Source organism: Platalea leucorodia (assembly GCF_965183815.1).
Source record: "Platalea leucorodia genome assembly, chromosome: 11".
NCBI classification, from domain to species: Eukaryota; Metazoa; Chordata; class Aves; order Pelecaniformes; family Threskiornithidae; genus Platalea; species Platalea leucorodia.
The window spans coordinates 21,527,528-21,541,486 of NC_138833.1; the positions used below are offsets into that span (position 1 = coordinate 21,527,528).

General features: G+C 44.9%; 1 protein-coding gene across 1 annotated transcript; it reads right to left on the bottom strand.

Moving 5' to 3' along the window:
* Positions 1-356: 356 nt before the first annotated feature.
* On the bottom strand, positions 357-11,625 carry LOC309596232 (ovomucoid-like; the record flags this gene model as incomplete). Its single annotated transcript, XM_082324085.1, has 7 exons — positions 357-476; positions 1,164-1,209; positions 1,350-1,477; positions 2,390-2,435; positions 2,692-2,816; positions 10,714-10,730; positions 11,571-11,625. The coding sequence occupies 7 exons, from the start codon at positions 11,623-11,625 to the stop codon at positions 357-359; spliced, it is 537 nt and encodes a 178-aa protein (XP_082180211.1).
* Positions 11,626-13,959: the final 2,334 nt, after the last annotated feature.

Below are 13,959 nucleotides of genomic sequence, written 5' to 3' on the forward strand. Positions count from 1 at the left end.
CCTGATTCCTCAGGTTACACGCTTTCTCGCGTGAAAGAGATTTGGGACAAACCCCATAATTTTGGACACCTCCTATGGTCACAGTTTAAATCACTCTGGCAGGGAGGGAGTCAGCAATGCTATGAGCCTGCAAACGGGGATCTGGATTTAATTGCAAGGGAAGGAGAAGACTCACTCGGGCTTAAGATCTTCAGTGCCTGGGGGCTGACAGAGGAGTGAGTGTCAGGAGAGGAAAGCGGAGCAGGGATGAATTTACTGAGGGGCTAACGGGAGCTCTGGGGCTTCCACACCAGCTACCGCCGATGCGTGTGTGCTCCAGCTCCTCTGGTTTCATGGCTACACGGTGAGCTCCATACTTACACAACTGCTTTGCAGAACTGACACTTGTTTCCGTAAGTTTTGCCATTGGAGCCACAATGGGGGTCATAGTCGGCGGTGCAGATGGCATTGATATTCCAACCTCTGCAGTCAATCCGCTAATAATGGAGCAACAACAAGTTTTAAAGCTTTTGTTCCCCATATTTTCCTACATGAGTTTATTTATGATATGGCAAAGCATAAAAGCACTTTTCAGGTGCAGGGTCTGTTGTTCTAGCGACTCTGCAAACTCAAAGGCAGAGAAAGTGCTTGCCTGGAGCACCCTGAAGTGGGGAGAAGGTGGTGGTGGGGAAAATCTAATAAATACTACTATAAATAGTGAAATGACCATGCTGGTGTTTCCAGGCTGGTCCTCTCACTGGCTGCTCTGGTTCAGCTGGCTTGCAGAGGCAAGCGTACAGAAAGTGGAAGGTTGCAAGCCACACTGCAGAAAGTACTGCTACCCGAAGAATCACCGCTACCGGTGCCGGTAGTATATGAGCCTCCTGCTCTCCCGCAGGATTGAGGCAGCATCTCTTGCTCAGCCCCTTTCCCAGTAAATGAAGATCTCAGCACCCGCTGACTGCTGTGTTCCCAGGTCAGAGCGGGGACTGCATATCTGAGTCATGGATTTGGTTCAATACCCTTTGACCCTAGCATACTTTCACGATTTTCCTCAAATCCTATTTCCAGGCCAAATGCATGAGGACAGTGCAGGTGTTTCTATTATTTAGTTATGATTCGGTGAATTTGTGTTCTAAAATGTATTGTAACAGCAGTTAAGAGTGCAGATTTCTGCGCTTTACCTGGAAGCATTCTCCCATGCTGCGCAGGTTTACGTCCAGTCCGTTCCTTTGGGAAGAAAGCGAGTTGAGAATGAGTGAGCACGGCGCAGCTGCTTCACCAGTCAAACTACCTCGTTACACTCTAAATACCAACACGAGCAGCTACTGATCCAGAAACCCCTCCTGTGACCCAGCCCCTTCACTTACGCCACAGCATCGCAGAAGCTGCACTTGTTACGGTAGGTAATCCCGTTGGTGCCGCAGACGGGCATGTACTCCTGGGTGCAGGGCCTCACACGACCACCGCTTAATCTCAGGTAGCCAGTACAGTTGAGCTGAAACAGTCACGCAACAACATTTTTAATCTCTGCTCCCCTTTGCATCAGTCCTGTGTAACGGAGCGTGGTGCAAAAGACATCTCCCCCCCTCCCCAGAGCTGCAAGGGGAGAGGAGCATCCAGCCCCAGCGCGGTGCAGTTGGAGAAGCACAAACAGTTGAAATTCTGCACGTGGGTACAGCAATCCTGCACTATCTGGGTTTTTTCTTGTCCTGAAATGGGCTTCATCACTGTCATCTTGGGGATTTTCACTGTGAATGCCACCATGAAGGATCTTTGCCTAAAATGCCTTATGCGGCAGCAACTTTTGCTGCAAAATGTTGATGCCACTTGAAAATGGAGTTTATGCTCACCTTGGTGTTTCTGCAATTACTCTGAGTGTATCGAAATGGAAGTCATTGTATTATGTTAAATTGCACAGCCAGTGTTTCTTTACTATCTCTCTCTAAACTAAAAATAGAGATACTTCACCACCCGGTAGCTCCATGTATTGATAAACAAACTTTATGATGAATGTTCTGATAGAATTGTTTTTTCTGCTGCAAAATTACAATTTAGTCAAAATCCAAGCTTCCTCTGGGAAGTTCTTAGCTTCAACAAGCCTCTAAGTCTAAAGAGAAGTGTTTTGATAATGCTGAAGCATTATTGAAACCAAAAGTTTCCATTCTTAAGTCTGGTGATATAAACAAGATAACATTTTAAAACTCACTGATTTTAACTGTTCAAACAAAATTCAAAAGAAATTCTTGCAAATCTGAAGTTCTTCATTTTCATTCCATTTCTGACATTTTAAAATTGTCTGTTTTTAATACAGAATTAATCCTAGGTGAGGTTTCTCTCTATCTCTCTGCCATCATTTCACCCACCACTGCTCAGTGCAGCAGGAGAAGGAACCGATCCCAGACCTTACCTTGACACATCTTCCATCATGCTTCTTGTCGATGACTCGGTTACGGCTAGAGGGAGAGCGAGAGAAGGAAAAGAAGGATTAATCTGTTGATACCATGTAGTCATCTCACTCATTAAGTGTCCCCACTCGTAAAGCCCCAGTAGTTAATCAGATTCAGGAGCTTTGACACGGAAGGCCACGGGCATTAGGGAAGACTGAAACTTTTGAAAAATCTAGTTCACCCCACGATTAGTCACAACCCCAAAGGCTTATGTCTGCTGCTTGAACTGGCATTGTAGGTAATCGGGAGACCTTATACTCACAAGACTTCTCTGCAGAGGGAGCACTCGTTGGGGTAGGTCACGCTGTCGGTCCCGCAGACGGGTTGGTAGCTGCGGGGACAGAGAGGCTGCGCTTTTCCAGCCAACCGGTACCTGCTGCAGGAGACCTGTTAAAGAAGACTCGTAAAGTCTCCAAGTGGAGAGAAGGGCGTGCTTGTGTTAATCATGTTTTCGCCGTGTTGGGAGACTACCGTTGGTCATTTCTTTTCTCTATCATTCTTCCACGGTGAAGAAGAGGGGGGACAAAATATCCCATGTTTCTTACAGCGTACAAAAGCACCTTTTCGCTTTCAGTACTTTCAGTACTTTTGGCAAGAATTGCAGGCAAAAATGATCATTCCTTGGGGAATCAAGACAGGGAAGATACTTAGGCAGTTATTCAATAGTTGTATGGATTTTCTGCTGGCACTCTGTGATGTGCTGACTCTCACTCTACATTATTAATCGCCTTCTTTTTTGTCATCAACATGGTAAATTCTCTTTCTCTGACAAAGATATTTCTTATTTTGGGAAAAAGAAGCAGTATAATACTTAGGGGCACTTTTTCTTCTTCCTTTCTCAGTCACTCTTTTTTTTCTCCCTCAAGCCTTTCCTGAGTTATAGTGTGAGTATGAATTATTCATCTAGACTTAGAAATCAAGACTAAATGACAAAGAAGATCTACTACTCACCCATTGTTGTGCAATAACAATATCTACAATAAAAACAGAGATATAAAATATAAAAATTGTACAATGTCCTTGACTAAAATTCCTTTGGAATCATCAATTTCCCAACAAAATAACCAAATGCGCTTTCTTATTACCGAGAAGTTATTATTTTCCCAAATGTTTTATCTGCTCTAAGTAAAGAAGAAGTTATATGCTAAGATTGAAAAAATCAGTTATTTGTGAATGCAGAAATTTTGACTCACTAAAGAAGAAACGGGACATAAACTTTTCTCCTTTTGCAGCATTATTATCCCCACAAAGTCTCACAAGTTTAAATCAGACAAATGCATCCTACCGATCTACAGTATTTATCTGCACAAGGATAAAGGTCATTAAAAGAGAGCTCATGTATTACTAAATCATCACTTCTCCAAAAGGCTGAACTCTCCTTTAAGATGTATATATAAAGGCAAGGGTTCAGGAGGACTCGAGAGCTAGCGTAGACTGTAACAAAAACAACTTACCAGAAAGACAGCTGAGAAGCACAAGCCCAAGAAGGGCAACGCTTCTTGTTGTCTTCATCGCGGAGATGGTTGTGTAGTCTGTTACTTGCAAATCTGTCGCTGTTGAGTTCAGTCGATGGTTCTCAGCCTTCTCTCTCCGCACTGTATATATACATCTCCCTGACCTTGCGAAGTCATCCCATAAAGTAATAATTTGCTCTGTAAACTAAGAAAATTGTATTGATTATTGAGTTGAGCTCTAAAGAACACTTGTTTGCTAGAGAGATGCCCAGAAGAATTAAACAAAAATGTGAGCTACACCCAGCTTGTTAACAAAGGCGCCCTGCTGTACAATGAGAGATTTGTACTTTCCAAACAAGAGCACTGTCTCAACAGTAGATGTTGTGAAATTACGTATGGAAGTTGGTAAAGCAAAAAAAGCCCATTCGTTGCAAGTGTTTGAACGTGTGCGCACCATATTACATAAACTAGCCGGTATTTGGGCTCCAGGAGAGTTGCCTGGTACACCGGAGTGGGAGGACAGCAGCATAGGACACTCTAAGCTTTTACAGAGGTCAAATGTGGGGTTTGGCAAGCATCGGTGTACTTTAAAGATGCTGAGGGCTCAATGAATCTTTCCACACTCCCTCCTGCAGTTTCCTGGTACGCTGGATTTCTCACCAACAGGAAGGAAACAGTCATCACAACAGCATTACCTAAAACTTCAGAAGTTTATAAAGACATTTCTATGTAGGAGCAAGAGCTATTCATGTGTTGGCAATGGGCACGAGTCTGATTAAGAAATTATGAAAATAAGCAGCCTTAAATCCAGACTGGGATAATGTTTCCTCTTAATGGCAAGCGAGTGGTGTTCCGTGCAGGTGACATGGGCTTCTTAATACCAAAGACATTCAGGAAAAATTCGCAGCAGCCGCAAAGAGAAGGTGAGTCCTTAGACTCCCCCCTTCGCCCCTCTATTATATGGCATTAAATTTAGAGCGTCAGCTGAAAGTCTTGTTTTAAGGAAGATAAGTGAAGAATAATGTGCTGGGCTCTGTTAAGTGGTTCAACTCTATCGCAAGTATATGGAAAAACAAATGAGGAATATTGCATAAAATAATGCATTTTTGATTTAAGGTAGTCACGGAAGGAATTGAGGGATGAACATGTTTGTGCTTTAGAAGAAGCTTGATTCATACATGTGGCTTAAAGGCAGCCTGAGTTTTAAATAGAAAATCAGAATTGTTTTTCTTACTATCCTGGGAGATGTTGAAGTCTTGGCATGGGCAGATAAATCATAAAAATGTAGCTGAAAGTGTAAGGGAACTGTAGTCACAGAATAGAGCTTGCGGGATTTGGCCTGTTCATATCAATGAAATCATTTTCCTGAAAAATAAATGAGTAATGCTATTTGGATCTCATTCACAAATATCAGAAGTTGATGGGTTCCTTTGAAAGCTGTTTCTGTTGTATCCTTAACATCCTGAGTGACTTGACTTTCAGATTCCTTGAACTGATTGTGAGCATATTTGGAAGGGAAGCAGTAATCACAGAAGCATTAATATTGATTATTCTCCAGGGGCAAGAATGCCGAAGCCTGAAAACAAAGCTTCCTCAGACCTTGCACCAGCCGCTGGGGGAGATGGCACTTGCTCGTTCTGCGGTGGTTAGTGAGGCTACGGGAATGTAGTCCGTCTCCTCTCCGGCCCTTCTCCACATCCATCTCCAGATCTGAGGTCCCCAATTACCTGAAACTGTGCCGCTTCTCTGGTTTCCTCTCCTCCCAGACTGAAATCACGCTGGTCGCTCAGGAGCTGTTGTGAATGGCAGGGTATCTGCTAGGGAGCGGCATCATCCTCGGGTTTGGCCAACACCTGCCCTTTCATTAATTAGATCCGCTGGGGAGATCCCCCTCTGATCCACATGCTGCTTCTGCGAGTCAGGGCAGCCAGCCAGGACTGCTCCAAAAGCAGCTCTCTTCCTCCAGTAATCCCTGCCCCTTCACAGGGCAAGAGGGAAAAAAAGAGAAGCAAGGGAAGAGTCTTGCTACAGGGTTATGAGAAAGGATGGGAGATAATTGGCAGCAGTCAAGGGCAGGGCAGCGAGAGCTGCTGGGCTAGGCGTGACGTGGGATTGCACAAGGAGCTCCATTAACAAGAAACAGTGGGAATCGGACAGAACTAATTGCGGGGCAGCAGAAGGGTTGAAAACAGGCATTAGGAGCAGTCAAAAACAACTGCCTCCATGCATTTGGAAGAGTGAGTTTTGGGAAATGTCATACACATGTTGCAAATGGGAAGGGCAAAATGGATTCACCTGCCAAAACCCTTCTGTGATATTCAGGAGTCTGATGATGGTGGGCTCAGTAAAGTGACTTTGGCCACAGAATTATTTCAACCTTTCTACAGAACCACAGAAAAGTTTAAACAAAACTCTTCCTCCTATTTCAGGCTCTTGGAGGGCAAACTTTCAAGAAGGTTATGGCCACGTGAGTGGGATAAACACTGGTAGTCATATGATGGATCCTCTTGTATTAAGGTAAATTTCCAATAACTCTGGAAATTCTACCCAGTTTCTAACTCAGCATTATTTTTTCCCATAACAGTGACATTTTCCTGGAAGTCTTTTCCTCTGGTCTTGAGATCTCTATCTCAAACAAGTCCATAATCTACAACAACCTAAAAATTCTTCATTTATTTTCCCCACTTTAGTTTAAAACTTGTCACAGGCTTCATTTGGCTACGAAGAGCGATGATACTTTTTAACTTTTTTTTGAAAATAAAAAAGGTGGATATGTGCATGCAAGACCACGTGTTGTTATTCCAGCAGCAGTATCGTTGTCCTTGCTCCCGTATCCCGCTGTCACACGCCACACCGTAATCAAGAATAAAGTGGTACTGGGCTCCAGTCTATGCTACCGGAGAGACAAATGCGAAATGCATTTCTTTGCCGTTGACTGGCGATGTGGCACCCTGCAAGAGCTGACAAAACAGGTTGCTGTTTCCAGGCTCCTGCACATGGGGGCAGAACTGGATCTTCTATGAGAACGTGAATTCCATTTACAGCAAGCAAAGCCCCTGCTCTAAGCCGCACTCATGTAATATTTCTCCTTGCAGTTCAGCTATCTGATTGCTGCCTGCATATCTCCAATCTTTTATGCATAGATGATATCACAGCCAAGGGTGTCTGGAATAATTTGACTGTCTGGGAGCCACGTACTAACAGCAAAAGCCTGAGGATCTGGCCCCACACATCCCAGTCCCTCCGCGAGTCTCAGCTCTGCCTTGCTGCAATAGCTCTGACACAGCCAGCCCCCAAAAACGACGTCTCCAAGTAATTTTCTTTTAAAACATCATTTTATTTTTCTCTGCATCAAGAAAGAACATAGTAACAAACCGTTTATCCTGAATGAAGCCTCAGAGAGAAACTGCATTAACAGAAAGGTCTAGACTGGCCTGAGGTATATTTTGGCCAGCAACAAGTAGAACAATACACTAAAACAGAAGCAGTGATATAAAATAGAGCAGAACAAAATAACGACATGCAATGTGTTAATCAGGTTGTGGGGTAATTGAATGGCATTTCCTAAATTCACAAACATCAGATAATGACATAAAGTGCCGAGGTACTGCTTAAAGAATTGTACCATAAAATACCTCGGCAGGCAGACAATGTTTCCTGCCTTGAATTTCCTGGAGGGAGAGTTAGATTAGCAATGGTGAGAGGATTTTGTGTTGTTGTGGCAGGATTTTATTGAGCAGCAACAAAAAAAATGATTTCCAATGAGGTGTCCATAAAAGAGGACTGTCTTCCTCTCCATCCCGGGGAGCTGCCCCCCGGGGCGGGGGGTCTGGGGTGCCGCTGGGGTCCTGCTCCACCCTCGGTTACTCCTGAGGAATACTGCGGAACTGCATCGGGGGGAGGATTTGTCTCCATTCATTTCTACTCACAGTTTCCCCTCAATTGCCTGGTGGATTTTCCTGTTTAGTGGACATGGCCCCTGGAAGATGCCGTCTGAGGACCACTGGGATCTTGAGCGCGATCGGGAGCTCTGTTTGTCTCCAAGGCATCATGGCTCCCGGGGGCCATCCTCATCCTCTCTGCTGCTCCACGGGAAAGAAAACAAGTGCTGGAGCTGGTGTTCTCTTACCCCCGACTCCCTCGCGCAGTGGAGGGGGACAAGAAAGGGCATGAAGCCCCTGAGCCGCACGTCCCCAGCACCGCCTCCCAAAGCCTCGATTTGTCTTGGTCCTAAGAAATGGCATCTGGCACTGAAATGCCTTCCTGCACGCAGACCTCCCTCTCACAGGAGGGACATTCCAGCCCCAGGAAGGGAGTTGGCACTAAATGGTTGCAGAGAGTCATGTCTTTTGGAAATAAATTGTCTCCCTTCAGAGAGCTGCTCTCTCCAGTCTCTGGAAAGTGACACATTGTCACTTAAGATCATTAACTATTTGACTGTGAGACTGCTGCCTGTACAGCACACCACACTGCCAACGCTTTGCTGTTAATGAATAATAAATTAACGCTATGACTCTGAGCCCTTCCTTTCATCGGCCGAGATTTCCAGAGGCCGAAGAATCTCAAAGGATCCTCTACAAGCGACAGGCGATGTAATTACCTACAAGCAGCAGCTAAGTGGTGGGCGAGGTGCAGAAACGGGCTGCGGTAACGATTACTAGCAGTCCTCCAAACGTCAGGTCTGTTAGGACTGACTGCCCACTGCTTTTTCTGCAATACCCCGCACCGATGAACGTTGCAAACAAGAAAGTGGGCAGCCAGATATCTGCCTGCCCAGAGAAAACACCTTGTCCTGTTGCTCTGGGAGGCAGAGCGGATTGCAAAAGGGCTTCTCCCACCTAAAGGTGTGTTTCCAACCCTGCTTGCAAGGGGAAGAGATGGAGCTGGGAGCTGCCCTTCTTCACCACTTCTCTTGCGGGCATAAGAAATTGGGGCTAACCCTGGAAACAGAAACAGGGATGAGCAGCTCCCGGTGCCAGCAAGACCCTCTGTGCCTCCATGACTTTTGCAGAGCAGCCGCAAAACACCCCCAACTGCAACAGTCTGGGGACCGCCTCGAATTATGTGTATGTTCAGGCTTGCTCGGGGTCTATTCATGCCACCCAAGTCCACCACACTGTAATGCAGGCGTGAGGCAGCAGGTATTTGACAGCAGCGGTTAGGGAGGCAGACAGATCCTCTCACCCAAGCAGAGAGCGTCTGTCCGAGATGCCCTTAGTGGAATAAATTGATTGGAGAATTGCACCAGGCTGCATCTCCAGCCCTGCTTTTCTTTTGGAAAGCTGGATGAAGGCAGATGCCCTCAAGATCTACCCATTGCCTTTGTGGTTGGGGTTGATTTCTTTGTAGCTCAGAACAACGTATTCCCTCTCCCTGTAATTTGCCCATTAACACCCGCACCCCAGGGTTGTTGCAGTGATGTGATCATGCAACATCTTCGGTAAAAACAGAATCACAGAATCATAGAACACCAGGTTGGAAGGGACCTCAAGGATCATCTGGTCCAACCTTTCTAGGCAAGAGCACAGTCTAGACAGGATGGCCCAGCACCCTGTCCAGCTGAGTCTTAAAAGTGTCCAGTGTAACAGAGAATGAGACATATTATTAAAGCAAGACATAAATGCTGATGGCTTTTTTTTATTAAGCAGAGGTTTCAAGATTCATCAGGAGCTTTCAAGGTTCAGGACAAGGCTTTAGGGGAGTATCTGCCATGGGGAACATCGCCAGGGAGGATTTCTTTTTCTGAGCTGAAGCCTGTCGAGAAGTTAACACGGTTTAACGTATCTCAAGCGAAGAGTCCGACCGCTTCTCCTGCGGAGAAAGAAATCAGTACCTCAGAGACAGAACATCTGGGCTTCTACTGTTTGTCTGTCCCTCTGGTGAAGGATACATCATAGAGGAACTTAAACAAAACGGAAAACTTCTGAACACTATTCCAGCTATTTCCTTTTGTTATTAACATTGAAAGACAAGACAAAGACTTCATTTAAAAGAAGAACAAATAGTCTATGGGAAATAAACTGTTTGCTGGAAGAAAGCTCTTCAGCAAATTACTTAAGAGGGAACTGAAGAACTCCACTAAATGTTACCTCTTTATACCTGAAAGAAAGGAATTCCTGGCAAATTCTCCCAATAAAAACTAATCCCCACCAGTAAAAGAACAGGTAAACACAAAATAAAAGAACTTTACTTCTCCAACCAGTCTCCAAGCCTGATTAGTTAGTTTAAGCTAAGTTAGTTCACCATTTAGTCAGTGAAGAGATTTATTTTCATACATACAGGAATGCATTGCAGAATAAGCATTTATTGGCATATGTTACACCGTCAGACCCGCAGTGTGGGACGTACTCCATCGTACAGATATCGCTGGGTACACTGTAGTTACTGCAGTAGTCCTGTAGATAGATGCAATCTATGTTCACAATAAAGCTCTCAACAACAGCTATGTAAGAAAGGTGATATTAGGAGAACCCCCCACACCCCGAGCTCCCCCCAGGACTGGCCAGAAGCAGATGCTGAGAAAAAGCCCAGGGACAGGGCAGGAGTGCAGTGGTACATTGCTTCCAGCAATGCAGAGCCTGTGTAACCGTCGTAAACGCTGCTGCAATAACTTGGACAATAACTTGGACGCAAACCCAATACTGCACTACTTGTTGAAACTATCATCAGATGAAAATGGCAATTTCACCCAACAATATCTGTGGCAAATGTTCAGACAGCTGGATGACTCAGGGTTTTCAAACGCTCGATCACAATGTGATTAGTAAGGATTTATATAGAAACTGCTTTAAGGAAAGGAATGATGGAAAATAGAAAGATCTGTCCCTTACCTCCTGTGCATCAGTATCTGGAAAAAAGAAAAAAAGAAGGAAATATGAGCCAAAAGCAATTCATGGGTTCTGTTAGAGTTAAAAATCTGTGACTGCGTGCCCTGAATACGCAACTTTCAATTCACTGTTTGTTAGCAAATGACTTCGTAGATAAAAGGAATTTCAGGCAAAATTTTGTGCTGTATTGTATGTTTACAATATTGACTCTGCAGCATAATTTTTTTAATGAGGGTTACAGCCAAGATGGAAAAGGGTGTACAAAATGAAAGAAGAGGAAGGCATTTTCCATGGTTCAAAGGCTGGAACAGGACATGTACCCAAAGCTAAGCAAGTTATTGAGGCAAACAGGGTCATAAAGCTGGCAAGCACACGGAGGCAGCGTCTTACATGCATTGCCACAATAGTTCTTAAGTAAGAGGAGTATTTCGTGAGATGTAACTTCTATAAAGCTTCTACAACTGTTCAGCTCTCAAATTGCATCTCAGTTCAGGATGACTACAAGAAATGTTCGCTTTCATTCAGTAAAATAATTTGTGTTTCGGCAACATTTCAGAGGTTAAATACTGGATGTCTGAGTCTCCGGGTTGTACCACGTACATGTCACTTCTTTCATTATGCATAAACTAGCGCTGAGAGTAGAGCTGTTCCCACAGTTGTTCTTACCCACTCAGTTCTGTTGCTAAAATATTACCCCATAAGTGATAGTCTTTGATGTCAAGTCTTTTCAACACTATCTTTCTAGGAGTAAATAAGTCCTTGTAGAATGAAGATCTTTCCAGTCTGAGGGTGTTTTTTGTGGTTTTAGAGACAGCCAGCGCTTACTCAAAGGCAGAGCAGGAGGCAGTGAAGCTACTCACCTGGGATGCAGCAAAGGGCTAGAGCAAAGAGCAGCAACACGCCTGCCGTCTTCATGGTGGCTGAAGCGTCTGCGTGCAGCAGAGAGCGTGTTTTGCTCAGTAGACGTAGCCTTCATTCTGCCCTCAGGCGGTGACCGTGCTTATATGTACGTGTGCGGGTGTGTGTGTGTGTTTGTGCGCATTCATAGTTGACTTATTAATGCTTATTCTGAAGTAACGTTCCGGGTCTCTGTCAGGGTGGCAATCTCGAGAGAGATAAGCCAGTGTGCTGGTTTTGGCCGGGGCAGAGTTAGTTTTCTTCACAGTAGCTGGTCTGGAGCTATGTTTTGGATTTGTGCCGAGAACAGTGTTGATAATGTAGGGATGGTTTTGTTACTGCTGAGCAGTGCTGACACAGAGTCAAGGCCTTTTCTGCCTCTCACCCCACCCCACCAGCGAGGCTGGGGGGCACAAGGAGCTGGGAGGGGACACGGCTGGGACAGCTGCCCCCAGCTGCCCAAAGGGCTATCCCGCACCGTACGACATCGTGCTCAGCATGTAAAGCTGGGGGAAGAAGGAGGAAGGGGGGCACATTCAGAGCGATGGCGTTTGTCTTCCCAAGTAACCGTTAGGCGTGATGGAGCCCTGCTTTCCTGGAGATGGCTGAACACCTGCCTGCCCATGGGAAGCAGTGAATGAATTCCTCGGTTTGCTTTGCTTGCATGCATGGTTTTTATTCACTTATTAAACTGTCTTTATCTCAACCCATGAGTTTTCTCACTTTTACCCTTCCAATTCTCTCCCCTATCCCGCTGGTGGGGGGGAGTGGAGAGAGCAAACAGCTGGGTGGTGCTCAGTTGCCAGCTGGGGTTAAACCACAACTGTTGAAGAATGCTGCTTCATCAACAGGGGTCACAAGAAGATTAAATATGTTAGATGCACCCTCTGTGTCATTATTTCAAGTGAAATACGTGACAGGTTCCTTCTGAAGAACCATGGAAAATTCCTGCAGGTAAAAGAGCAACTGTGCAAACCAAAGCAGCAACTGCTGCCTGATTTTCTGTGTGCACCTATCAGTGCATATTGACATGCAGTGCTTTTTCACAAGCAAAACATTGAATCAACCACTACCAGAGCAGAAAGTCTCTACTTGTATTTTCATGCTTTATCCCAGTAAAACATCATTAAGTTATATTGAAACCAGGAAAGCAGTGAACTGGGAAGGCAAGCAAGAGGGTGTCCCAGACACTGAAGGGAGTCCTTGGACCAGACAAGAGATGGAGCAACTTTTATGGGCATATGCAAAGAATTTACAATTGTTATTTCCCCTAAAAGCCATTAGCATTGTGGGTTAGATTTGCAGAAATGGACTGATAGTCTGACGATGACAGAATGATGTGAGACCCTAGCCTGGATCCTAGAAAAGTTGAACCTAATCTGGAAATCACCACTTCATCCATCTGCCCATCTTAACATAAATCCTTTGTTTTACCACCAAAGCATCACTTTTTTGAACGACCTCATTCCATCAAGGAAAACAAGCACCCCCCTCTCTTTGGCTCCCAGAAGAAATGCACGTGGGAGATATTACTTTTTAGAAGGGATAAGCCCAATTTATTTATGTTTCTCTTGTGTGAATCAAGAAACCACCAATTCAATACTCCAACAAAGGACAAAAGCAAAATAAATTCCACGGACAATACGCCAATGACAGGTTGCACTCTCAGAAAACAGGATACTTTGCCCTTGGGTTGTGAAACACTGCTGAAATATTCCTTGGGCTGGCAAAGAGTATTATGTTATTAAAGACTAAGAGAGAGGAGAAGTAGGCAGGAGTAGGAACCATCCCTAGGAGGGCATTTATCTTAAAATACTTGGAGGCTGGTAAAGGATGATTTCAAGATGAGAAAAACCTAGAACTAAGTCACTTGGAGGACCTAGAGAAATATGGGCTTTGCTAACAGGCTGCCCTTGCAGAGTGCTACGCCGCAGGCGAGGACTGTGCTCAGGAGGCCAGGGATCAGCTCTTGATGCAGACACCACCACAGTCCGAACGGGTTTTGCTGACGAGGCTTGCGCAGGGAAAGTGCACCAGAAACACCTTGGGAGAGATCAGCTAGCGTCATCGCTTCAGAGCGGTGTTTCAGCCCTTTACAGTGTCAAATGTCTGAAAAGGTCTGAACACTAATGTAGTCTCACTATCATTTATGTGCAGTCACACAGCTCTGAGGTTTATGCATCTGTATTTAATTTTCTGCCTTTTATGAGAGGGAGGGGAGCAAGACGTTGTTCTTATTATATCCCAGAGCTATGAGCACATAACCTATTCAGCCTGGCATCATCATTCAACAAATCAAAAGAAAATGTTTCATGAGACAACACATGAAACAAGACAAAGAAATGTTGCTGA